Raw genomic sequence first — 25,806 nt, forward strand, 5'->3', positions numbered from 1 at the left:
GACCCATCGGCTACCCTCAGCAGGCAGAAGATGGCCCTGAACCAAAGCCGCTCCTCCCCAGCCTCCCCCGACACAAAGCACCTGCGCCTGGACAGTCCTGCAGGCCATCCTGACCTCCTATCTCATCCCACCTCCTGGCCACCAGCAAGGTCTGGACTCTACCCTCAATGCACATCCCCATCCCCAGGGCCACCGCCCCATGTCCCGTCTGGACAACTGCAGGCAACTCTCAGTGGCGCTCTTGGCCCCAGCTTCCCCACAGCCTGGTCTGCACCTTCTGCCAGAATGGCCCTTTCGAAATGCCAATCCCAGCACACACTCCCTGCCCGACCCCGTGCTGGCTGGCTTCTCTGAGTGCAGACTTCACTCCCCAGCCACGAGGGATCCAGGCCCCCAGTTCACCCTTGGTTTCCTCTGCTGCAGCACGGGCATCCTCGCTCATCCCTAAACAGCCAGAACACTCCAGCCTTTGCCGCTGCGGTGCCCTGTGGGGAATGCTCTTCCCAAGGGCCCTTTTACCCAGCCTCTGCAGAAATGCCCCTTTCCTACCCACCCCACCCCCCAGCTCTCTTCACGTCTCTCTAGAATCCCCATCACTCTTCATTTATTTGTTTGCTGGCCCTCAGGGTAACATGTAAGCTTCCTCAAGGCAGGGACAGAGCAGGTGTCGGCATCTATGGAATGAATGAATAAACAGACAGTGGTCCCAGCAAGCAGGCTGGAGGCCGGGGCGGGCGTGGAGAGACAATGGGGATGAGGTGGAGGAGGAGTAAGCAGGGGCGGGGTATGCAGGAGGGAGCCCCTGCAGGCTCTCCAGCCAGGGGACAGTGGGTGGGCACGGAGGTCAAGGAGGCAGGGACGTTCCAGAGCTGGTGAGAGCAGAGAGGGCTGCTCAGGAACTGCAGTGAAGCTGCGGATGAAACCTGCCCTCACAGTGCAGCACCGTGAAGCTGCCTGGGGCACCTCTTACACTCACCTCACATGGGACCCTCAGAGGCCCTGACCCTCCTGCCAGGGTCACACAAGCAGGTGACACCTCCTGCACATCTTGGCTCCAATACGACCTTCTCAGGATGGTCTTCCCCAGCCTCCCTCTTTGAACCTGCAACTCTTCTCCTTGCCCAACCCCCTACTAGTCCCTGGCCTGAGGTTTCCTCACTTGCTCTCCAGATACACCCCCCTGCACTGTGCCCAGAGGCTGACCCACCCAACCTCCTCAGCGTGCATGCTGCCTCCTGCCTCCAGGCGTGCTGAGCCTATGGCAGGCACAAGAGGCTGGGGGCAGGAGGAGGAGGAGGAGGAGGACAGTGGATCCACTCCCCTGGCTCCCTCCCTGGGGACCCTGGAACTAAACGGCTGGGGGCACCTCTCCATCCAGGGCCACTGCTCTGATGAGGCCACCCTGCCCCACAGCACGGCCCTTGCTGGGTTTCTGACCAGGTTCCCCACTCTTCTTTCCTGGGTTCCCCTAACGTGCGCACAGCTCTGCATATTGTCCCCACTCTCCACTCTCCTTAGTGGCCCCCTGGAGTAAACACCTAATGTGGGGCCAGGTCCCTGGCCAAGACAACGCTTAGCACTCAGCACCTTCCAACCTAAATGCAGTGGGTGCTGCCTGGTGCTTCCTGGTGTTCTCCAGTCCACCCCCTCGGGTGGAAACACTGGGAGATGGAGCTCCAGGTTGCCTCGGTCACTGCCATGCCCTCACCTGGCACCTTGCCCGACACACAGCAAACGCTCAACACATATCTGCTGAATGACACACAGGGCCACACACACAGCTGTGGGATGAGAAGATGCCACATCAGCCGCAGCCGGGCAGGAAGCAGCCCTGGAGCCCCAGCCCGCCCAGGAAGGGTAGAGGGTCAGAAGCAGCCGCACATGCTGACATAACCAGAGCCCCCTCCCACTCCCCCACATGCCCTTCCTACCCTCCCAGGAGGGTGAACAGGTGGCTGGGTGGACACCAGCAGCCAGAGCTTCCTCTGGGCTGGGGCTGCTTTTCTGCCACACTCAGCCATCGGGATGAAAGGGCAGAGGGAAGTCGGTGAGAGTTTGTAAACATGACCACATCCCAGATGGCCATGCCGTCGGGAACTGAAAGTGCAGTCACCAGCACCTTGTGCTCACATGTCCCCCACAGCCTCCCATGCCCTTTCCCTTCACTCGGGAAAGCCCATGGTGGGATGGGCACAGGGGCAAAACTTATCTCTGCAGAGTCCCCAACAGCACAGGGGCAATGACACTGAGGACCTGCTATGGACAGCCTCAGCAACAGCCGTCGAACAGCATGACCGGCCGAAAATGCCCATCCTCAGCCACCAGCCTGGCCCCCACCTGCAATGCTCGAAGAAGGGCTGGCCTTCCCCTTGTTCAGAACCTTCTGAGAGACTGAAATTTCTCAGGGCACACGGACTGGGATCCCAAGGGCTGAGCAGAAAACTTGATAAGCCACCTTCTCCTTGAGCACTCAGCTGCCACTGCAAAGAAAATCTACAACCACAGCCGGGCGCGGTGGCGGGAGCCTGTAGTCCCAGCTACTCAGGAGGCTGAGGCAGGAGAATAGCATGAACCTGGGAGGTGGAGCTTGCAGTGAGCTGAGATCCAGCCACAGCACTCCAGCCTGGGTGACAGAGCGAGACTCCGTCTCAACAACAACAACAAAAAAATCTACAACCATGCTTACTTCTCCACAGGGCTCCGCCAGAACAGAACCCACCCTGTGCAGGGCTCTGGGCATGAGAAGGGCTAGCCTGAGCCACGAGGCAGGGCAATACGCTACAGTCATTAATTACAAGACACCAAGGAATAAAGTTTTATAGAGACATGCCCTTTGATTTCTCATGGCAGAAACCAAACCCCCAGAGAGACTGTCAGGCTCAGAGCCAACACAGATGAATTCTTCCTGCAAATTCAGCAAATGCAGCACCAATAAAACATCTCCAACAGGTTTCTGCTGCAGCTTTCGTTAAGTGGCACCCGGAATTTAAAAGGCAAAAGCCATTATCATCCCCAGGTCCCAAGAAAATAAGCCATGCTTTGCTGCAGACAGGGCACAAGAGCTCCAGAGCCTCAGAGACCCACAGAACAAGTCTCGGAGACCCAGAGGCCAGGTTCCCCGCTGCCCTGGCAACAACCAAGACCCGGTCAGCAGCCCGGGACCAAGAACAGAGTGACCGAGACTGAGGCCAGTCCCCAAGGAGGGTAGGATGCCACTGCCCCTGCAAGCCGTCCCTGTCTCCATACAACCCACACCCCCGTGTCAGTACCGGGCCACCCTCTCCTTAACAGCCAACTGCAGGGCTCTTACCTAAGGCCTAGGGACCCCCAAGGATTCATCCTCAAAATCAGGGGCTCCATCTACCTGGATGGGAAAAAGCTATACCTTTATTTTCTCTAACCTCCAATTCAAATTTACATTTTCTTCAATTATTCACATAAGTAACAAACTACTCAGTGTCAGCAATGCATGTTAATCTGTCACCAGCAAAAATCAAAGGTATTTTAATATCACATTATTGCTGTTGCAGTATCTCGAAATATCACTTTGCACCTCACAACTTCAAAATTAAAGTAGTTGGGCCAGGCGCAGTGGCTCATGCCTATAATCCCAGCACTGTGGGAGGCAGGAATTTGAGACCAGAATGGGCAACATGGCAAAACCCCATCTCTACCGAAAACACAAAAATTAGCCAGGAATGGTGGCTTGTGGTTGCGGTCCCAGCTACCCGGGAGGCTGAGGCGGGAGGATTGCTTGAGCCCTGGAGGCAGAGACTACAGTGAACAGAGGTCCCAACACTATAGTCCAGCCTGGGGGACAGGGCAAGACCCTGTCTCAAATTTATGTAACATTTTGATAACTGTATTTCCAAATAATTGGGTTTTATTTTTGAAATATTCTGTACTTATTTCATGCATTTAAAAACATTATGCCAGCCAGGCACGGTGGCTCACACCTATAATCCCAACATTTTGGGAGGCCAACACGGGCGAACCACCTGATGTCAGGAGTTCGAAACCAGCCTGGCCAACATAGTGAAACCCTGTCTCTACTAAAAATACAAAAATTAGCCGGGCATAGTGGCGCACACCTATAATCCCAGCCACTCGGGAGGCTGAGGCAGGAGAATCACTTGAACCTGGGAGGCAGAGGTTGCAGTGAGCCGAGATCAAGCCACTGCACTCCAGCCTGGGCGACAGAGCCAGACTCCCTCTCAAAAAAAAAAAAAAAAAAAAAAAAAAAAAACATGATGCCAAGAATGGTGCGTAGGTTTCACTGATGCCCGTGGGGTCCACCACACAGACAAGGAAAAATCTCTGCACTAGAATGTGGAGTCACTGGCCAGGCGCGGTGGCTCACGCCTGTAAACAAGGCACTTTGGGAGGTTGAGGTGGGTGGATCACGAGGTCAGGAGTTCGAGACCAGCCTGGCCAACATAATGAAACCCCATCTCTACTAAAACTACAAAAAAAATGGCCAGGCGTGGTGGCAGGCACCTGTAATCCCAGCTCCTCAGGAGGCTAAGGCAGAAGAACTGCTTGAACCCGGCAGGCGGAGGTCGCAGTGAGCCGTGATCATGCCATTGTACTCCAGCCCGGGTGACAGTGCAAGACTCCTTCTCAGAAAAAAAAAAAAGAATATGGAGCCACTTCTAGATAGGGCCACACCGCTAAACTCCCAGCAGGAGAGGCCAGCCAAGGACCAGCCACCTCCTCCCCTCAGCCTCCAGCGTGGGGCCAGGCACCAGACAGACGCTCGGGCAGCCCACTGGGTGTCTGACCGTAAGCGCCAAGCTGGAGAGGGTTGCCACAGCCGGAGAGGACCTTGAGGCAACTGACCAGCATCTTCCACCTTGCACCTCTCAGCATACACAGAAACCAAGAGAGGGCTGTGTGGAGTCAGGACCTGGAGAAGAGCCAGGGAAGGACACTCAGTGGCCAGCCTGCCTCCCACAAGCCCACCCATCCCCAGCCCCCAGAGTCGGCCTGAGTCTTCTGCTCCTGGAGCGCAAGGTTCACATTAGGGTGGGGTCGGGCTCGTGACCCACAATCTGAGTCCTGCAGCAGACTCTCCAGAAGAATGCTGACTCCAGTGTAACCTATGGCCCAACAGGTACACGCCCAGGGCAGCTCACCTATTGCCTCTTTCTGGCTCTGCAACAGCTCCTGGGAGCCACTCAGTGAAAGAATTAAAGCTATTTCTTCATCCTATTCCTCGGAATTCTGTCACCGTGACTCCTTCCCTCAATCACTAGGAGTCTCCCAGGAAAGCACAATGGGATGCTGTACTAATTTAGAGTAAATCCCCTTTTCATTCATTTCACCAAGCACCAATCACAGGGCAGCCACAGACTGGCCCTGAGGGTACAACAGAACCCCTGGGCTCTAAGGATGCTAAGAGAGGCATGAAGGGAAGTAACTCCTAATCCACAATGGGCAGACGTGGAAATGTGTCCTGCTGGGGAGAAAACCGAGTGCTCTGGAGTTCTGAGCACTAAGCCTTTACCGGAGGGCTGGGAAAGGCTTCTGGGAAAGGGAACCATCTGAGCTGGGCCTGCAAAAATGTGAACAATCACACAGAGGACAAGAGCATTCCAGGGATAGCAGGTGAGTGTGCAAGGGAAGAAAGGAATGGAAAAAGCCATGTGGGGGAGCAGATGCAGACAGGTCTGGCTGGAGCTGAGATATTTCAAATTATCAACCCTGTCTGTGGAATGCTCAAAGCATGGCTCAAGGAGACAGCAGTGCCACCAAGTGCCATGGGATAGGGACCCCTCTCCATGAGGGGATGGGAGGTGACGTCACAGGACTCTGTCTCAACCTGAAGCCTATACCCAGACTAGCAAGAGAAAGTAGGATCAACCCTGAAACACTCCCAGAGTAGATTCTTGAGTTTCAAATTGAATCTGAGATGCTAGTTTAGGGCTTCCCCTACTCCCCAAACCCAAATCATATGGGGCACACCCCAGTCACCTGGAACTCTCATGGACACCTTCTGTCCCAGGCTCTGGTAGGATTCTAAAGACAACTAAATCCAACTCCCAGGGAGCCCATGGCCACGCCGTGACTTGCTGGCGTCATGCCTCGTTATGCCTGACTCTATGATCTGTCCTGTGGGTGCAGCTGGGAGCTGAGCCGGAAACATACTTAATCGATCTGCTCTTAAGGAAGCCACTGGGGTCAACCTCAGGCTCAAAGTACCCACGGGAAAGCCCCATACCAGACTGGGATGGCTCTTCCCTAAGAAGACTGCCAGGCTCTGGAAGCTCCCACACCCTCTCAATAGCACACCTCTCTAAGACTTGCCTGTCAGGCCTCTGAGCCCAAGCCAAGCCATCGCATCCCCTGTGACTTGCACATTTACGCCCAGATGGCCTGAAGTAACTGAAGAATCATAAAAGAAGTGCAAATGCCCTGCCTCGCCTTAAAGGATGACATTCCACCACAAAAGTGAAAATGGCCGGTCCTTGCCTTAAGCAATGATATTATCTTGTGAAATTCCTTTTCCTGGCTTATCCTGGCTCAAAAAGCTCCCCCACTGAGCACCTTGTAACCCCCACTCCCACCCGCCAGAGAACAAGCCCCCTTTGACTGTAATTTTCCTTTACCTACCCAAATCCTATAAAACGGCCCCGCCCTTATCTCCCTTCGTTCTCTTTTCGGACTCAGCCCGCCTGCACCCCGGTGAAATAAGCAGCCATGTTGCTCACACAAAGTCTGTTTGGTGGTCTCTTCACATGGACGCGCATGACACTGCCACTCTGTTTTGCCTCCCTCACCCACCCTGTGTGGTGGCCCAGAGAAATCGTTCTGCTAGAAAAGCTCTCATTCTGGGACCAGGCGCGGTGGCTCACACCTGTAATCCTAGCACTTTGGGAGGCCGAGGTGGGTGGATCACCTGAGGTCAGGAGTTCGAGACCAGTCTGGCCAACATGGTGAAACCCCATCTCTACTGAAAATACAAAAAATGAGCTGGGCGTGGTGGCACAAGCCTGTAATTCCAGCTACTCGGGAGGCTAAGGCAGAAGAATCACTTGAACCCGGGAGGCAGAGGTTGCAGTGACCCGAGATCGTGCCGTTGCACTCCAGCCTGGGCAACAAGAGCAAAACTCCGTCTCAAAAAAAACAAAAACAAAAAAAGAAAGAGAAAAAGAAAAGCTCTCATTCCAGGATCCAGTCAGTTCCAGACTTGCTCCCATCCAGACATCAGCTTGGTTCCTGCAGGAGAGCAGCAGGTCTCAGGCCAGCTTGGAGTCCTGAACCCAAATGCAACCCCTGGCACTCCCTGTGAGCACCAAGCCAGCCTAAACAGAGAGACAGCACACCCACAGCTGGGCACCAGTCTGCTCATTCTACCCTTTAAAAGGGTCACAGGCTGGATTCAAAGATCTGACCCTGAGTTCCTTGACACCCATCTGAGACTTTGTCTGCACTGTTCTCTACCCAAAGGGAGTCTCATTGCTGAAGGATAAGCACAAAAGTTATCCAGGGAGTGAAGCCTTCCCGCACTTTCCCTGAGCTCAGAGTCCATGTCCCTCCTTTGCAAATGCCAACACCACAGGCAAGCAGATGGATGACAGAGTCCCATGTGTCCATCTACTCCAGTGGCCTGTGAGTACCTAAGGGAAGGCCCAATGCTATTCCCAGAATACAGCAGGTGCCCACAGAATGTTTGATTTGTATGTTCTAAGCTCCCTCAACCGTGGGGGCCAACTGAGAACCCACTTTCTGTTGCCATTTTCCCCGCATCTTAAAAAGAGAGATGCATTCAGTCCACTAGATTCCCCCATTCTGACCTCAGTTTCCAACCTGGCATCTGAAATACTGCCCCCTCCTACACCAAGCCCCTTCTACCCCACTGAGCCACCAGACCCACACCTTCTCCCACTGAACTCACACATAGCTCAGGGGAGCCTACTCTTTTAAAACAGATCCAGCAGCTTGTAACAAAACCCTTCCAGCCCCTCAGGGCAAAGTCTGAAGAATCCACCTGGAATACCACACCTTCCAGCCCCAGGCATGCACCCCTGTCCCCAGAACACTCTGAACTCTCAACCTTTGTCCCTTACCCTGGGCTCAGATGCTCCCTATCTGGGAGATTCCGCCCAACGCTCCGGTAAACCCATCTGTCCACCCTTCCTCCCACTAGGACCACTCAGCCTTCTTTCATTCAGCCCAGTATGGAGCACCTACTGTGTGCAAGGCACTAGGCTAGTGAGAACCAGGTTAACGGACCTGCCCTTGCACTCTAAATGCAGAGAAGATGATGAACAAATACAAACAATGCTCTATATAGTTTATCAGGTAATGAGAAGGGCACAAAAAGTGGGATAGATGGTTAGAGAAGGATTCCCTGAGGAGGTGACATTTGGCCCCTGAAAGAAATGTGGACGTGCCCTGCGGGGAAAAGGGAATTCCAAGTCCGTCTCAAATACCGCCTCCTCCGGGAAGCGCCCGGTGCCTGCGGTCCTCGCAACACCGCCCTCCCACCTGGGGGTCTTGGCAGCGAACATGCGTGTCGACCCCAGCCCCCACCGCAGCCGCACACAGTGGGGCCGCCAGACGCGCGTAGATAGGGCCTGAGCCAGCCAGGAGGGTGGAGAGGGGCTGCGGGCCCCGCGCTGACCCTGACTCGGAGCGTGAAGCTCGCCGACCGGCGCTCGGACTCTGGGCCGACGGGAAGAGGCACCTACCCGCGGCATTCAGCGAGCCCGGTTGGGGCTCTCACCCGCGGTCCGTCCGGGACACCCATGCCCCTCTCTACGCCAGCGGGAAAGAGCGAGGGAGGTGCAGTACTCACCCGGTGGCCGCCGCCATATTCGCCCGGCACCGGCGTCACGTGCAGTGCGGCGTCAGCTGAGCCCCTCCGGATCCCAATGCGTGGGGCGGGGTGAGAGCAGGGGAATGGGCGGGGCAGGGGGTGGGGCCGGGAGTCCTGGACCCACCTCCTCCAGAGCCAAACTCCGCGGTACGGGAAGGGGCGGTACCTGGGGAGGGGCGGATCCCTGAAGGGGCGGGGCTCCCGGAGAGGGGCGGGCCCAAGAGCGCGACCAGCATAAATAGGCGGGCTGCCTACAGGAGACAGTAGGTAGGGGTAGTGGGCAGCATCTTACTCTTTTGCGTGGTGGGAGGGAGGTCCTGAAGCAGAGGACACCTTGATTCTGGTTCAGCCCCCGATCTGGCGTCCCAGCCAACCCGGGAGAAGAACACATAGGAATAAAAAAACCACGTGGGAGGAGGGGAGGGAGACTGACTCAGGCTAGGGTCGGGGCAGAGGTGGTGATTTTTGTTTAAGAAGGGAAAGGGCTTGAGCAAAGGCCGGGAGGGCAACTGGAGGACTCCAAAGGTGCAGCGGCCCGAAGAGTGTGCGCGAGAGAGGGGCAGCCTAAGGGAAGTAAGGGCCAGACCCTGCGGGGCCTCCACTATGGGGCCTGTGAGTTAAGTCTGGTAGGATCTTTTCTAGGTTTCCTGGGCTGCCGAATGGAGAAGCTGGAGGAAGGGAAGCCAGGGAGGAGGACAGGCGAGAAGTGGGCACAGCCGAGAAGGGTATAGGAAGGAGAGTCTGCCAGAAGGCTTACTTCTCTGCCCCACTGGGCACTGGTACTGGGTGCAGAGTCCTACAGAGAAGGGGTAGGGACCCTGCAGCAGACGCTGCCCTCCCTACAGCCAACACGGTCAGGGCATTACAGGCACGGCCCAAATGCGTTGCACATGTGAGCTCATAGAAACCTCACCACAGCCCTATGAGGTCGAGACTATGTTTAAGTCTATTTTACAGATGAGGAAACTGAGGCCAGACAGTGCTCACACGGGGGCTGAGCTCATGAAGCCATACCCTGAGGAGTGACCTCATTGCCCATGTGAAGGAAGGGGGCCCCATACTGTTGGGGGAGGGCATCCCTGGCACCTGGGGCCACACAAGGGTGTACAGATGTCTGTGGACAGGTGGATGGGTGGCCCAGGTAGGCCTGTGGGGCTCCTGACCCCAGCCTGCCACTGTCCCACAGCTGGAAGTGGCTTCTGATCAAAGGCTGTGGATTGGGGGATGCTTCTTGTTTCTTTATTGAGACAATGATGTGGGTCACCATGGCCAGGCTGGTGGGAGCCAGGGGCTATGACTGGAGAAGCAGCTGCTGTTTGTCCCCATGAAGCAGGGAGGAGAATAGGCCCCTTAAATCAGAAGAAGGGAGGCAGCCATAAGCAGGGTAGTTAAGAGCATGCAGCACGGTTACCTGGAAGCCCAGTACCATCCCTGCTGTCCCCATGTCAGGGGGGAGCTAATGGGGCCACCTCACCAGGCTGCTAGAGGGTTTCAGGTTTCACACTCAAACCTGCAGGCACAGTCTGTAGAGGCCAAAGCTGCCAGAAGGATGGTGGCCCCTCCAGATAGCCCCTCCCACCTCCCAGACCCAGATAAGGAAAATGAGAGCTAATGGAAGAGGGGGGACTCATCCCTTCTACCCCTTCCCACAACACATGGGCAATTTGCAGGGGTCCCTGACCTCCAGGCAAGGTCCAAGAGGAGCTCTCTCCACCCTCTTGCCAGTTTCCAGGGAGGAGAACAGAGGTAAGGATTCACACCCCACTGCCTGGCCCAGGGGCCCTGAGAACTTGGAACACCCCCCCATTAAGCAGTAGCTCCGCCTTCAGCTTAAGAAACTCAACTCCCTAATAAGTGGCACTTAAAAATATATATGTAATAACAAAGGGTGAGCAGAATGAGCTTTCCATGCGCCTTCAAGGAAGGAAAACCTATCCCCCCAGCTCATTGCACCTGCCCCCTATCATTTCTTTTGACATAAAATATGTCAAAATTAAGCCAGCTGCCAGCTCTGTGTGCTTACTAATATGAAAACAAAGTCATTATCCCAAACACTCATAAAATAATAGGAGGAAGGCACCCACTAACTGAGTGGAACTCCCTTGTTTGTGTACAGTAATAAGGAGGCACTGCCCATGACCCCTGCCCACCCAGGTCCCCTGCCCTCTCCCCTCCCCATCAAGGGCACTGGGAGGGCTGCCCCTCACCCCTCAACCCTCCCTATCAGAGGCTCTGGCAGGGCTGCCCCTAGCCTCTCGCTCCTCCCCATCAGAGGCTCTGATGGGGCTGTCCCTCACCCCTCCCCCCTCACCCCTCCCCCTCAGAGGCTCTGGCAAAGGCTCCAGAAGCTGCCCAGAGTATGGGAGAAGACTGTAGTTATTCATGCAGGGCAGACCCAGGACGTTGCTGGGAGCCAGGAGGCAATTGGGGGAAGATTGATTTTAAAGAGTCGAAGTGGGAGTGTGTAAATCAGCCAAGGCAGCGCGCCAGGCAGCACTCTCACGCGGCATTGCCTCCGAGGTCACAGGCCCTTGGCTGAAACAGTCTCCCCTCATCAAACCCTACAGGTGGCTGGGAGGTGTCCATACTCGGTCAGCCTGGTAGCCCGGTAGCCGGCCCAGCATCATTCTCCAGAAGGCCCCCCTCTGCCCCTGCCAGGACTTGCAAAAGAAGCTTCACCCTGGGAAGACACCTCTTGTGTCCCGGGACACTGTGTCCAGGCAGGTTTCCCTCCTCCACCCATTCCCCACAATCTAGCCCCCACTCTTGCAGCTCCATGGACGCTGCTGATAGCTGGCTACCTGGAGATGGCAGGCCCAGATGTGGCGGCCTGCTAGGCTGTGACTCACGAGTCACCCTTGGGCCATGAAGGGGAGGTCCCAGGAAGAGCCCTGTCCACCTTCTGCTGTGGATTGAGGGCACTGGTGTATCAGAGGCTCTGTGGGACCGCACTGGAGGTAGCCTGGATGCTGGTTCTGCCCCGCACCGCCCAGTTGTTGCCCACGGTGCCACTCTGGGACTGGCCATGCTGTGAGGGCCAGGGACCCAGACCCTGCCCTTGCCCAGAGGATCCTCGGTCTGCGGACAGAGGTAGAGGAGCCCTCCACACTGTCCCTGGGGAGCCCACCATCTGGGAGGGCCTCAGAACGGGGCTTCGAGGGTCCTGCTTCCTCTTGGCTAATGGGGAGATCCTGGGGGATTCTGAGCTGGAAACTGCTGATCCAGACCCCTCTCTCTGGCAGGAGCTCAGGAGGATTAGCAGAGAGAACTGAAAAGAGCCAATAAGAGCCAGTAAATCCACTGCACGGGGCCACCAGCCTCCGATGGTCAAAGCCCTATACAAGATGGCATTTGGGTGTTTTGCGATTGTTTGCTTTTGCTGAGAATAGAAGACTATATGCAGAAAGCCAGCACCAAATAAACAGAAGAGGAAGAATAGAGGGGGCTGTGGGTGTGAGATAGGGGCAGGGTGGCATATGGCAACCCAATGTCTTCCCAAGGGAGAAGGCAAGGAGAGTGGTGGGCGTGGAATACCCAGGAGGCCATTTCTCCATCCTGGTTCTGGCCGATCCCAGCCTTGGGCTTTTGCAGGGCCTGCAGCAGTAGCCACAGCTCTCCCACTCCAGAGGCCTGCGTGGCCTGCTCCTTCCTCCAGGCCCACACCCCAGCTGTCACCACCATCCATCAGCCCCTTCCTCCCAGGAGCCCCCACATCACGTTCTACTCCTCCTGTCCTTTCTCCCTCAGCCCAGCCCACCTGGGCATCTATCTTCCTGTAGAAAAGAGGCAGGCAGAGCTGAGGGGCCTTTCCAAGGAAGCCCCCGTCACCGCCTCAGATGAAGTGGTCCCTGCTGAGTGCTTTGCCGGGGTCTATGAGGCAATTCGAGATGAGAAATGGAACGGTGGCTTCGGAAAGGCAAATCATTCCAATAGCACCTGAAAACATCGAAGGAAACAAGCTCTTTTTGTGTGTGTGGAAATGGGGAATATATTGTTTCTCACTGTTTGGAAGACTGTTTTCCCATCTTGAAATCACAAGCTGTTTTCTTCCAGAGAGACTTATAAATACATCCAATTATCGACATTCAATATAGGAAATAAAGTTCTGAAATGGTTTTCTTCTGCGCACGCAGAGTGAGCCGACCAGGTTGGGCAGGTGATAATTACTTTTATTTCCTACGAGTGGGTATCACTGTGGAGTGACTGGAAGCTTCACCTTTTATTGCCTTCACCTTTTATTACATTTCCCATGTTGTGCAGGGCTATTCATTGGTAACTTTATTATCCCATATCAAGATCTTGATTTAAAAAAAAAAGGATGAAATTTCTGATTTCAAAAAGTATGAGTGCGAAGTCCCAGAGTAGGGGGATTTGGTTCTATACCTTGTGACCTGGAGAGCAACCTCCCCAGGGGGATGGACTGTCTTTGTGCCCAGCTCCAAGAGACTGAATGTCGCTGACTAGACAGTGGGTGTCTGCTGGCATTCACAACTGTTCCTTTTTTTCTTTTTTTTTTAATAGAGATGGGGCCTTGTTTTGTCACCCAGGCTGGAGTGCAATGTTGTGATCATAGCTCACTGCAGCCTCAAACTCCTGGGCTCAAGCAATCCTCCCGCCTCAGCCTCCTGAGTAGCTGGAACTACAGGTGTGCACCACCATGCCCAGCTAATTTTTTTAATTTTGTATTTTTTGTAGAGATGGGGTCTCACTATATTGCCCAGGCTTGTCTCAAACTTCTGGCCTCAAGGCGTCCTCCTGCCTCGACTTCCCAAACCTCAGGATTGCAAGGCATGAGCCACTGAGCCTCGCCTCAACTGTCCCTTTTTGGGACTCTGCTCAAGGTGTCATTTTAAGAAGGATGCTTGTCATTTTAGGATGGTGTCATTTCTTTTCTTTTCTTTTTTTTTTTTTTTTGAGATGGAGTTTTGCTCTCATTGCCCAGGCTGGAGTGCAATGGCACAATCTCGGCTCACCACAACGTCCGCCTGCCAGGTTCAAGCAATTCTCCTGCCTCAGCCTCCCAAGTGGCTGGGATTACAGGTGCCTGCCACCACACCCGGTTAACTTTTTGTATTTTTAGTAGAGACAGGATTTTACCATGTTGGCCAGGCTGGTCTCGAACTCCTGACCTCAGGTGATCCACCTGCCTCGGCCTCCCAAAGTGCTGGGATTACAGGTGTGAGCCACTGCGCCTGGCCAGGATGGTGTCATTTTAGGAAGCATTTCATGAAAGCACCTGCCTGTCCTTCTGTCCATGCCACTGTCAAGATGAGATCACCTGTGTCTCCTCCCTCTCTGTCCACTGGGATTGCTCCTGACGCCACCCCTGTCTGCACTTCCTCCTCAATGTCTTATCTCTCCTCCAGCCTCTCCCTTCCCGTGGCTCTTTTGCTGCTCACCTGCATACTACTCGGGTTCAGTCCCTTCTCATTCTGAGCCCCAACTTGTCAGGATTTTTCTGTCGCAAGCAGCCCGAGTCTCACCTCAAGTAGAAGAGGAATGCATTAGAATGCTGTCCAGTTGCACAGTTGCAGGAGAGGCAGACTCAGAAAACAGGCAGAGCCAGGGAGGCTGGCAGCTGAGTGCACCACCAGCTACTTCCAGGACATGGCAACTCAGACCCTTGCCATCGGTTGCTCAGACCCTTGCCACCACCTCTGCCCCTGGGCATAACTGGGACTGATACAGCGTCCTGGCTTCACCCCCTGCATGCCCAGAGCTCTTGGTGGGCAGTACAGCCAGTTGCAGCGCCCAAGTCTCATCCCACACCTTGGCTATCGTGTCCCTCTTGGCTTCTGCTGGGGGTGGGGATGTGTGTGTATGGGGTGGGGTGGGGGTAGAAACACAAAACCCACCGCCACAAGTAAAACCTTGAAAAGTTTAGCTTGGATAAAAGCCTGAATATTTCAATCAGAATGTCTAGAATGCAGCTATTTTTGTTTTAGCATAAGTGTGAGTTTCTTGTTTGATGGTTTGGTATAATTTAAATTTTTGATTTACATGCTGGGGGACGGGATACACAATTTTCTTTCTTTTTGTGAGCGGTGGTGGGGGACAGGGTCTCCTTCTGTCGCCCAGGCTGTAGTGCAATGGCACCATCATAGCTCAGCCTTAAACTGCTGGGCTCAAGTGATCCTTCAGCCTCAGCCTCCTGAGTAGCTAGGACCACAGGTGTGTGCCGCCATCCCAGCTTATTTCCAGTGTCTTGGCTCTGGAGCTCTTACCTGGCACTGCCTCCATGTCATTGCCAAATAAATATCCCCGAGCACAAAATGCTCCAATAGAAACTGTGTGGTGGAGAAAGAAGTGCATGGACTTCAAAGCCAGAAGCCTGGGCTTGACTGCTGGCAGCTTGATGTCTCTGGTCCTCGCTTTCCCCATTTGGAGATAAAGACAGGATGGACTTTACCTCCCTGACAGGGCAGTTCCAACGGGTCAGATGACCCCTTGAACACTAAGGCCCTTGGGGGACAGTTTAACGTGATGCAAATGTGGTGGTAGTCCCTTTCCTTATCGATACTTACCGCTATTTTTTTTGTTTTTGAGACAGGGTCTTGCACTGTCCCCCAGGCTGCAGTGCAGTGGTACAATCATGGCTCACTGCAGCCTCGACCTCCTGGGCTCGAGCAATCCTCCCACCTAAGCCTTCCAAGTAGCTGGGACTACAGGTGTGCATCACCACCCCCAGCTAATTTTTAAAAAATGTTTTTTGTAGACATGGGGTCTCACTGTGTTGCCTAGGCTGGTCTCAAACTCCTGGGCTTAAGCAATCCTCAGCCTCCAAAGTGCTGGGATTACAGGCATGAGCCATCATTCCTAGCAGTACTTATTATTAGAGAACCTGGACACAGTGGTTAGGAATTGGATGTGGGAACCTAGGTCCGATTCCTGGCATTGCTATGTACTTGCTGTGTGGCATTGGGAAAATAACCCTACCTCTCTGAGCCTCAGCATCCTCATTGGTAAAATGGGGACGATGCGTTATTGAGAGGATTGTTGAGAGGATTAGATGAGTGTCGCAGGAGACACTCAGCTCAGCCCCTGGCTCATGGGGGTACTATCCTTATTTCAGTGGTCATGTGAGGGGTGCGGGCAGTGAGGAGGGATGAGCATCCTTATCTCCAAGGTGTGAAGGTTGGGGAGATGCCCTGTGAGGTCACTGTAGCCCTGCTCAGCTACAGAGCTACCTTGACGGAAGGAGTGAGTCCATAACCCCAAGCCCAGCGGGCCAGTGCTCAGCCCATTTGAGAGAACTGGCTGGGACCTGGGGTTGCCACACCGCCTCAAGCAAGTGGGCTGGCAGTCCAGCCAAACACAGCAGTGCTAAAGAGAGAGAGAGGAACAAGGGTGAGCAGGAAGTCTTCCCGGGTCAGCTCCCTGGCTACACCCAGGGCCTCCGGTCCAGTCGAGGGCTTCAGCCACAGGGCTCTGTTTGTGCACATGGATTTGCATGTAGCGAAGAGATGGCCTCCAAGGAGGTTTCTAAGAGGAATTAGAGACATGTAATAGATTGCAGAATTGACCTCAAATTCTTCTCCGTGCTGCATCCGCAACCCGCTTTTGTGATTTCAACCCCTCCCATCTAGAGATAGAATCTATTTCACCAGCCCTTGAATGGGGCGGCCACGTGACTTACTTTAGAAAATGAGAAGGAATGCTTGGAAGGCGCTTCTCCACCAGGCTCACCTTCTTGCCATTCTTGGAAGCCCTGCTACCATCACCATGGGAAGATGCCTTCACTAGATGGTGAGATGCCTGGTCAACAACCTGCTAACCGGCAGATACACAGGCGCTGCCAGCCTTGATTATCCAGCCTGAGGCCGACTGCTGGCCCATGAGTGAGTCCAGCAGAGACCAGCTAAGCCAGTCCCCAAATCCTGAGTTCTCTCAGGGATCGTTTTACCCATTGCATCCAGCAGCATTTTAGACCATGATTATAGCCAACACAGGGCAGAAGGAGGAGATCCTGGGACTATGACCCCAGAGAGAAGGCTCGGGCAGACGCTGCAGGGACTGTGTGCACAAGGAGCTCTACAAAATGCAGAATCCAAGCAACACTGCTGTGTGGCCCTGGAGAGAGAGCGTGACCTTCTCCTCCTCACCCCCGCCAGGGGCACAGCATGGCTTCTAAGCAGAGAAGGCTGCAGGGACCCGGATTCTGCTCATGCGCCCTGTGGTTGCACTGTCTTCAGGGTGCTGGCAGGCAGCATTTCTCACACAGACATCTGCGTGATGCCTGGGGCTGAGCAGTGGTGGTGCAGAACGGTGGGTGCCCGTGGTGGGGCTTCCTGGGCAACCGACTTGAAGCACAGGAAGTGACAGGGCTCCATGAACTTCTGTAAGAAGCACTCCAGAAACTCCTGGGAATTCCTAGAACAGATTTTCAAGGGGGCTGGAGAGCCCCTGTAATACCAATGGGACTAGAGCCAATTCAATGTGAACGATTCTGTTGATGAAGCTATACGTGCACCACAAGCCAGTGAGCCCAGCCTGGGGACTTAGCCTGCGGTGCCACAGATGGGGACCAAAGCAAGGCTGGCATGGGGTGCACAGAGCATGGGATTGTACCTGGGTAGCCTGGATGGGTGACTTGGATGGGACAGTGAGCAGGAAGTTTATCCCTAGACTAGCTTCGATCAGACAGACCCGGACCTTGCAGGAAAGTTGACAGAGAACAAGAGAGCTACTCTTCCCAAAGTAAAATACAGTTGCTCATCTCATGGAGGACAAGGGGCCCACCACGGACATGCCTGCCCAAGACCAAGGCTTGGACTGTCCAAGCTGGGTGCCCCATCCCACTTTGGTGCCCTGCCCATTACACAGAATCTTTAATAAGATTAATAGGCTGGGTGCAGTGGCTCATGCCTGTAATCCCAGCACTTTGGGAAGCCGAGATGGGCAGATCACCTGAGGTCAGGAGTTCGAGACCAGCCTGGCCAACATGACAATACTCCATCTCTACTAAAAATACAAAAATTAACCAGGCATGGTGGTGGGCACCCATAATCCCAGCTACACGGGAGGCTGAGGCTGGAGAATTGCTTGAACCCAGGAGGCGGAGACTGCAGTGATCCGAGACTATACCATTGCACTCCAACCTGGGCAACAAGAGCCAAACTCCGTCTCAAAAGAAAAAAAAAAAAATTAATAGGTACCACTGTCATGCCTTGTTCAGAGAGTCGCACGGTCTCTGAGTCAGATGCCAACTTCCCTGATGGCATGATGAAATGACAGGAGTCTCACTCCTTTCCCCATTCTTTCCGGATGTTCAGTTCAAACAGCTTTTGGGAAAAATCACAATTTTATTTCCAGATCTCAAAGATCAATATCATACTATGCATTTTAGGGCTTGTGGGGAAAGGGACCGAAATCATCCTGCAGTGGTGACCGGGGAAGGGGCTCTGCACCTGCAGGTCCTCCAAAGTGGTGCCATCTCAGTTCCCAGACAAGCCCACCTGCAGGACCCACTATTGCCCTGCACGAGGTCTTCCTGAGCTTTCCTCTCCAGGTGTGGCCAGGCAGCTGCCCTCGCTGCTCAGAGTCTCAGTACCAGCGCTGTCAGGGCAGCAGCCAGGCCTTTCTTCACAGGAATCTGGGAGCAGAAGAGACCCAAAATCTCCACCAGGTGCCATCTCTGCTTGAAAGGAAGAGGAGGCCAAAACTGGGCTGAGAAAATCTCATGAAATTGTTATGAATGTTCCCTGAACTCCAGGCTGGAGAATTGGCTGCACAGAAAACTGTTTTTAGCTTTGGATGTGGCACCAAGGACAGACTTCGTCCCTTCTGTCATCAGTGGACACTTGTTATGTGAAGACTAAGGGCGCTTTCTGAGGGTCTCCAAATCCTCTGGGGAGGGTCCACAAGGCAGAAAGATAAGTGCCAGGCTCCTTTGGGGGTCAGGGGGATAGGTGGGTGGGAATGCAGCCCACCCCTAGAGATGGTGATTTGGTGGGCTTGAGTGCCGCTCAGGCTCCTGGATTTTGCTGTTGTTGTTTAGAGATGGGGTCTCACTCTGTCACACACACTGGAGTGCAGTGGCACGATCCTGGCTAACTGCAGCCTCCAACTCCTGGGCTCAAGCAGTCCTCCTGCCTCAGTCTCCCAAGTAACTGAGAACACTGGCATGTGCCACCATGCCCAACTAAATTTTTAATTTTTATTTTTTGTAGAAATAGGATCTTGCTATATTGCCCAGGGTGCAGGCTGATCTCGAATTCCTAGGCTTAAGCGATCCTCCTGCCTTGGCCTCTCAAAGCACTGGGATTACTGGTGTGAGCCACCTTGCCCAGCCCAGGCACCTGGATTTTTAACCAACACTCCAGCTGCCTGTAGTTTGTAGACAGGTTTGGAATTCATTGTCGGAGCAGCCACCTAAGGAAACAGCCTCCCTTGTGCCTGGAGGTCAGGCCGGCCCTGCTGGCTGCCTCTCCTGAGATGAAGCTTGGTCACTGGGCATCCATTTCCCAGCCTGGTTTATTCCCTCTCTTCCCCCAGTGAGGGCCCATCGAGCCCTCTGATACCGACTCCTTCTGCCCTCTGCACAGCCCAGGCAGGAAAGCTCACTGGCCTGGCCAGGGGACTCGTGGGATCTACAGGGGCTCCCCACTCCCACCCAAGCCTGGCACCAAGTACAAGCTTGCTGAGATCAAATGTTGTAGGGCTGTGTGGAGAGAAATTGAAACAGCTACTTTGAAAGTTGCTTTGGCAATATCTATAAGAAAGAAAATAAAAGGAAATGAAGGAAGGGGCTGGGTGCAGTAGCTCACGCCTGTAATCCTAGCATTTTGGGAGGCCAAGGTGGGTGGATCACCTGAGGTCAGGAGTTCGAGACCAGCCTTGCCAACATGGTGAAACCCCATCTCTACTAAAAATACAAAAATTAGCTGGGCGTGTAATCCCAGCTACTTGGGAGGCTGAGGCAGGAGAATCACTTGAACATGGGAGGCCAAGGTTGTGTCACTGCACTCCAGCCTGGGTGACAGAGCAAGACTCCGTCTAAAAAAAAATTAAAAAGAAAGAAAAAGGGGTTAATTACTACTGACTTTACAGAAATAAAAAATATTATCAGGAAATATTATAAATAACATATAGCAATAAATTGGATAACCTATTTGAAACAAATAAGAAATAACCATAAAAATGGGCAACCAGTAGCCATTCGTTTTTTTTTTTTTTTAAGACGGAGTCTCGCTCTGTCCCCCAGCCTGGAGTTGCAGTGGCAAAATCTTGGCTCACTGCAACCTCTGCCTCCCGGGTTCTAGTGATTCTCCTGCCTCTGCCTCCTGAGTAGCTGGGATTACAGGTGCCTGCCACCACGTCTGGCTAATTTTTGTATTTTTTTTTTTTTTAGCAGAGATGGGGTTTCACCATGTTGGTCAGGTTGGTCTCGACCCCCTGATCTCAGGTAATCCACCCGCCTCAGCCTCCCAAAGTGCTGGGATTACAGGTGTCAGCCACTGTGCCCGGCCCCAGAATAGCCTTTTTTTTTTTTTTTTTTTTTTTTTGAGACGGAGTCTCGCTCTGTCACCCAGGCTGGAGTGCAGTGGTGCGATCTCGGCTCACTGCAATCTCCGCCTCCCAGGTTCACGCCATTCTCCTGCCTCAGCCTCCTGAGCAGCTGGGACTACAGGCACCTGCCACCACGCCCGGCTACTTTTTTTGTATTTTTAGTACAGACGGGGTTTCACCATGTTAGCCGGGATGGTCTCGATCTCCTGACCTTGTGATCCACCTGCCTCAGCCTCCCAGAGTGCTGGGATTACAGGCGTGAGTCACCACGCCCAGCCCTGGAATAGCCATTCTTTTATTCCTCTACTTTCTTAATAAACTTATTTCACTTTGCTCTGTGGACTCACCCTGAATTCTTTCTTGTGGGAGATCCAAGAACCCTTTCTTGGGATCTGGATCCAGACCCCTTTCTGGTAACACCATGGGTCCTGCAGTCTGTGGAACCTGCTCTCAGACACCCCCACCTCACCCCCACCCAGTCCATCACCACTGCTGTCCTGTCCCGGCTTCTGGTTGCAGAGTCACACAGTAAACTGTCCGGGGAGGGGTGTTTGGTTGCTTTGTGTTTTGCAGGAAAAGGCCTGGTTGCAATTTATAAGAATCACAGACAGAGCTCTCCAGGGCCGGGACCAAGGGGGCACGTGGGGCCTGTGAGGACCAGGGACTGCCATGGCTGATGGGAGTTCAGACCCCGCGTGCCTCGCTCCACTTCCGCACCCTCGCCCCACCACCCCTGCCTGCCTCACTCCAACCCTACCGTCCAAACTCCATCTCTTCCTGCTACTGACCCCATCTTCCAGCCTCGCCCTCCTAGCTCCAGAGCCGCTATGCTCAACCCCAGCCTGACCGCTAAGCCGCACCTCCACCACACCAACCACTACCTCTGACTCTCATCCCCCTGCCTCTCCCCCTGCCCTGCCCCTTGCTTCCCACCCCAGGGCCTGCTAGTTCCTCCCACCTCATCTGCTCAGCTCTGGAGAGAAATGGGAACCTATCCCTTGGCCGAGGGCTGCCAGTGAGAAAGAAAATGGTATTTGAGGCTTTTACTCATCAAGGAAGGGAATATCCCCTCCCCCTCCCAGGACTTGCAAGGCAGTGCCCAGCGCCCTCCCCCCCCACCCCCCCCACCCCCGGCTGCCTTCCTGCTTTCCAGCCTCCTGTGTGGTTTCCATGGATTCCGAGATTTCCTTCTAGCACCTGAGCCCCGAAGTGAGGGGGAGGGGAAGGAGGGGAAGGGCCCAGCCATCTAGGGGAGGGTGGTGGGGAAACTGCTCCAGGACGGACCCCACAGGTCTGCCGGCCTCATCCCCTGCTCCCAGAGACCCTGAGGCTGGGCACCCAGGGGACTTGCTGGGGACTCGCTGGGGGCCCGACAAATCCCACCCTCCTTCTGGATGGCCCAGGGGAGGTCATCCCATTGGGTCATGTTGGGTGAGAAGAGCTGTCCCAAATCCTGACCTTGTCCCTGACCTTGACCCCTATTACATCCCAAATCCCAAGACCTGGTCCCAGAATCCAAGCCCCAGGTTCTGACATTCAATGGACTATGAGGACGACAGTTCAGGGAAGGGACCAAGGACATCCCTGGGTCAGCCTCCATCCTTCTGAGAACTCACTGGTGTTTCTGGGGCTCCAGTGCTGGCTGCATATCTGGGCCCCTGAAGAGAAGGTGAGAAGGGTTGATGGTGGGGAGTTAGTGAGCATCGGGCACTCGGGGGTCTCCATCCTGTCCAGCATGGCCCCTTCCCGAACAGGCGCAGGGTGTTCACAACCTCCTCCCACTCTGCCAGAGTGGCGGGTCAAGAAGCTGCGGGCACTGTCGTGGTGGCTGCCTTTCTCTTGGTGGGCAGCTGGGGTGCAGGCCCAAGCACGGCCAGGCCCATGCCCCTGCCCAGGGCTCAGCTCAGCCAGAAAAGATTCATCGTGGCTGCAGCAGAGCAAGAATCAGAGCCGGGGGCCAGGGCAGCTGCAGTGGCTGCAAGGGCAGAGCCAGTTGCCCACGGAAGAGCTCAGCCAAGGCGGAGTTCCTTCCCCAGCCCAGGACCTCGCAGGTTCTGAGAGCTACCCAACATCCTTCCGATGGGGTCCTTTTCTGTATACATTTGTCTGCGTTCATTTTTATTGGTTGCGGTCGAGAACCCATCCTGGCATGACATTTGCGGGTGGATGGGTAGGTGGTCTACGCTGGGCAGTTAGGCTGCTGGAGACCAACTGAGATCCAGAGGAACCACTACCACATGAGGACCCAGTGGTCCTCTGCCCTAGCTTCTAGTAGAACCTGCTGGAGTGTCTTTAGTTAGTTAGTTAGTTAGTTTTGGAGATGGGGTCTTGCTCTGTTGTCCAGGCTGGAGTGCAGTAGTGCAATCATGGCTCACTGCAGCCTTGAACTCCTGGGCTCAAGCTATCCTTCTGCCTCAGCCTCCCAAGTAGCTAGGACTACAGGCATATGCCACCATGTCCAACCAATTATTTTATTTTTTTGTAGAGACGGGAGTCTCACTATGTTGCCCAGGCTGGTCTCAAACTACCGGGCTCAAGCTATCCTCCTACCTCAGCCTCCCAAAGTGCTAGGATTATAGACTCGAGCCACAGCACCTGACCTCTTGGAGAATCTTTAAAAGCTGCTAGTAGGCGAGGCACAGTGGTTCGCACCTGTAATCCCAGTACTTTGGGAGGCCACAGGAGGAGGATGGCTTGAGGACAGGAGTTTGAGACCAGCCTGGGCAACATGGTGAGACCCCCGTCTCTAAAAGAATCTTAAATAAAACAATAAAATAAAAGCTGTTAGTGCCTGAGCTTTACCCCAGACCAAGTAAATCATAATTTTGAGGAACAGGAATTTGTAGAAACTCCCTCGGAGTTTTCATGGGGAATACTGGGATTTTTGACAGCTCCCTGGTTGGTTCTGCTGGAAGCCAGGACCAAGAAAGCTACAAGACAGAGTCCTCCCCAACAGAGACAGTAGGTGCTGGGGGCAGGCGAGGGAAGGCAGGGGGAGCCCCTGGGCATGGCCTCCTCTCTTCCCACCCTCTGTGTGACAGCTCCCCCTTGGTCCCCATCCCTCCACCTTGCGCCTGCTTCCTAAAGGCTGCCCACGGGTCCCGCCCCCTCATCCTCTTTGTCCCTTCACCGCTCAGTCCAGATCTTGTCTCAGTCTTCACTTCAGCCCAGATGACTCATGAAACCTGGAAAGGAAACCATTCATTTGCAACCTTCAAACAGTGCTCTTCTTTGACCCAGAAACTCCACTCCTGGGTGTACGCTCAGCAGAAATGTGAGCCGACGTCTGCTGGCGGACACAGGCGAGAGGTGGTTCATAGCTGCACTATTCAACATACCCTCAAACTGGAAACTCCCCGAATGCCCATCCACAGTAGACTGGGTGAATAAAGTGGCGTTTTCTTCCAGTGAAATTCACATTACAAAGAGGATGGATGTCAGAAGCACGACGCTGAGTGAGATCAGCTAGACACAAACAAATCCATGTTGTATGACCCCATTTATTTAAAGTTAAGAAGAGCACAGGAACCAGGCACGGTGACTCACGCCTGTAATCCCAACACTTTGGGAGGCCGAGACAGGTGGATCAAGAGGTCAGAAGTTTGAGACCAGCCTGGCCAACATGGTGAAACTCCATCTCTACTAAAAATACAAAAAAACTAGCCAGGCGTGGTGGCACATACCTGTAATCCCAGCTACTCAGGAGACTGAGGCAGGAGAATCGCTTGAACCCAGGAGGCAGAGGTTGCGGTGAGCGAAGATTTTGCCACTGCACTCCAGCCTGGGCCACAGAGCGAGACTTCATCTCAAAAAAAAAAAAAAAAGAGAACACAGGAAAAACTAGTCTAAACTATGGGAAGCCAGAATCATGGCTCCCTGGCGAGCAGTGAACGGAAAGCGGCACAGGAGAGACTTCTGGGGTCGGGGACGGCAGGTTTAACTCGTCTAGGTGGTTACAGAGGCGTATTTGGTTTGTGAAAATGTAAGAAGCTGTGTGCTTACAGCTATGCACTTTTCAGTGTGTGTTATTCTTAAGAAAAGCGGTCACAATTAATCTAGCTGCCCTCCAGGAGGACAGGGGAGATGAGAGAAACATTTGTATTCCCTCTTTCCAAGGAAGGAAAGAAGAAAATGTAACTGTCCCCTCCCCTCCCCTCCTCTCCCCTCCCCTCCCCTCCCCTCCCCTCCCCTTTTCCCTTTCTTTCTTTCTTCTTTCTTTCTTTTTTTCCTTTTCTTTTTTTTTTTGAGTCAGGGTCTCACTCTGGAGGCTGAAGTGCAGTGGCACGATCTCAGCTCACTGCAGCCTCAACCTCCTGGGCTCAGGTGATCCTCCCACCTCAGCCTCCCAAGTACCTGGGACTACAGGCATGCGTCACCATATCTGGCTAATTTTTTTTTTTTTTTTTTTGCAGTTGAGGTCTCTGTTTGTTGGCCAGGCTGGTCTTGAACTCCTGGCCTCAGCCTCCCAAAGCACTGGGATGACAGACATCCCAGTGCTTGGGATGACTGGGAGCCATCATGCCCGGTGTCTCTATCAGCTTTAACTAGCATCTGGCTTTGTGTCCCTCCAACATCATTTAGCAGTGGCTGAACGCTTGTATGACAGACAGGTAGAATGTGAACAGCCTCATCCCCACCTCCCAGAGGAAGATCTGAAGTCCTGTGGCTGTTGCACTTGGCCAAGCCCACGCAGGAGGGAGTGGTACCCGCTGAGCTGAGCCCCCTGCTTCTAAGTGAGCTTTCCAGGTGTCCTGATTTCCTAGGGCCACTGTGATGAATGACCATGCGCTGGGTGGCTTAAACAACAGAAGTGTATTCTTTAACAGTTCGGGAGGCTAGAAGTCCAAATCAAGGTATCAGCAAGGTGGGCTCCTCCTGGAGTCTCCCAGGGAGAATGCATTTCCTGTCTCTCTAGCCGCCAGCAATCTTTGGCATTCCCTGGCAGCATCACTCCATTCCCTGCCTCTGTCTTTGCATGACATTCTCCTCTGTGTCTTCCTCGTGTCTGTCCCTTAAAAGGACACTCATCATTGAACTGAGCACCTGCCCTAATCCAGGATGCTCGTCATCTTGAGATCCTTTACTTAATTACACCTGCAAAGATTGAGGTTCCAGGTGGATGTATCTTTTATGGACCACCATCCAATCCTCTACACCAGGGCTCAGCGGTGGTACCCTCCTTTCTTTCTGGCACAGATGCTGGCATCACTAGCGTGGGAAGGCAGATCCATGAGGTGGGGAGAGCTGGGCAGGGATGGTCTCAGGAGTGCAGAGGGGCCTGGGATGGAGAACCTGAGACCCCCCGCAACCCATCTTCTGGCAGACACATCCTCCTGGCCTCCTCCCCAAAGACAAACACTCGGTGTAAAGTTAAGAGACCTGGGTTCAAGGCCTGGCTTCACTCCTTGACTCGTTGTGTGATCTCTGGCAAGCAAGTGCCCTTTCTGGGCAGAGATGATTCCCCAGCTCCTCACAGC

The 25,806-nt window shown here is 54.0% G+C and overlaps 1 protein-coding gene across 4 annotated transcripts in view; it reads right to left on the reverse strand.

Annotated features, from left to right (window-relative positions):
• Positions 1-8,848, reverse strand: part of PEPD (peptidase D) — a 136,245-nt gene extending 127,397 nt beyond the window's left edge. For 3 of the 4 annotated variants that reach the window (XM_045380628.2, XM_074023080.1, XM_074023079.1), the window contains exon 1: positions 8,801-8,848. In XM_045380628.2, coding sequence (XP_045236563.2) covers positions 8,801-8,817 — 17 coding nt within the window. In that variant the 5' untranslated portion in view covers positions 8,818-8,848. Of the gene's footprint in view, positions 1-8,693 lie in introns of all 4 variants that reach the window. The other variant, XM_045380630.2, reaches the window with a different exon arrangement.
• Positions 8,849-25,806: the final 16,958 nt, after the last annotated feature.

Source organism: Macaca fascicularis, chromosome 19 (assembly GCF_037993035.2).
Source record: "Macaca fascicularis isolate 582-1 chromosome 19, T2T-MFA8v1.1".
NCBI lineage: Eukaryota > Metazoa > Chordata > Mammalia > Primates > Cercopithecidae > Macaca > Macaca fascicularis.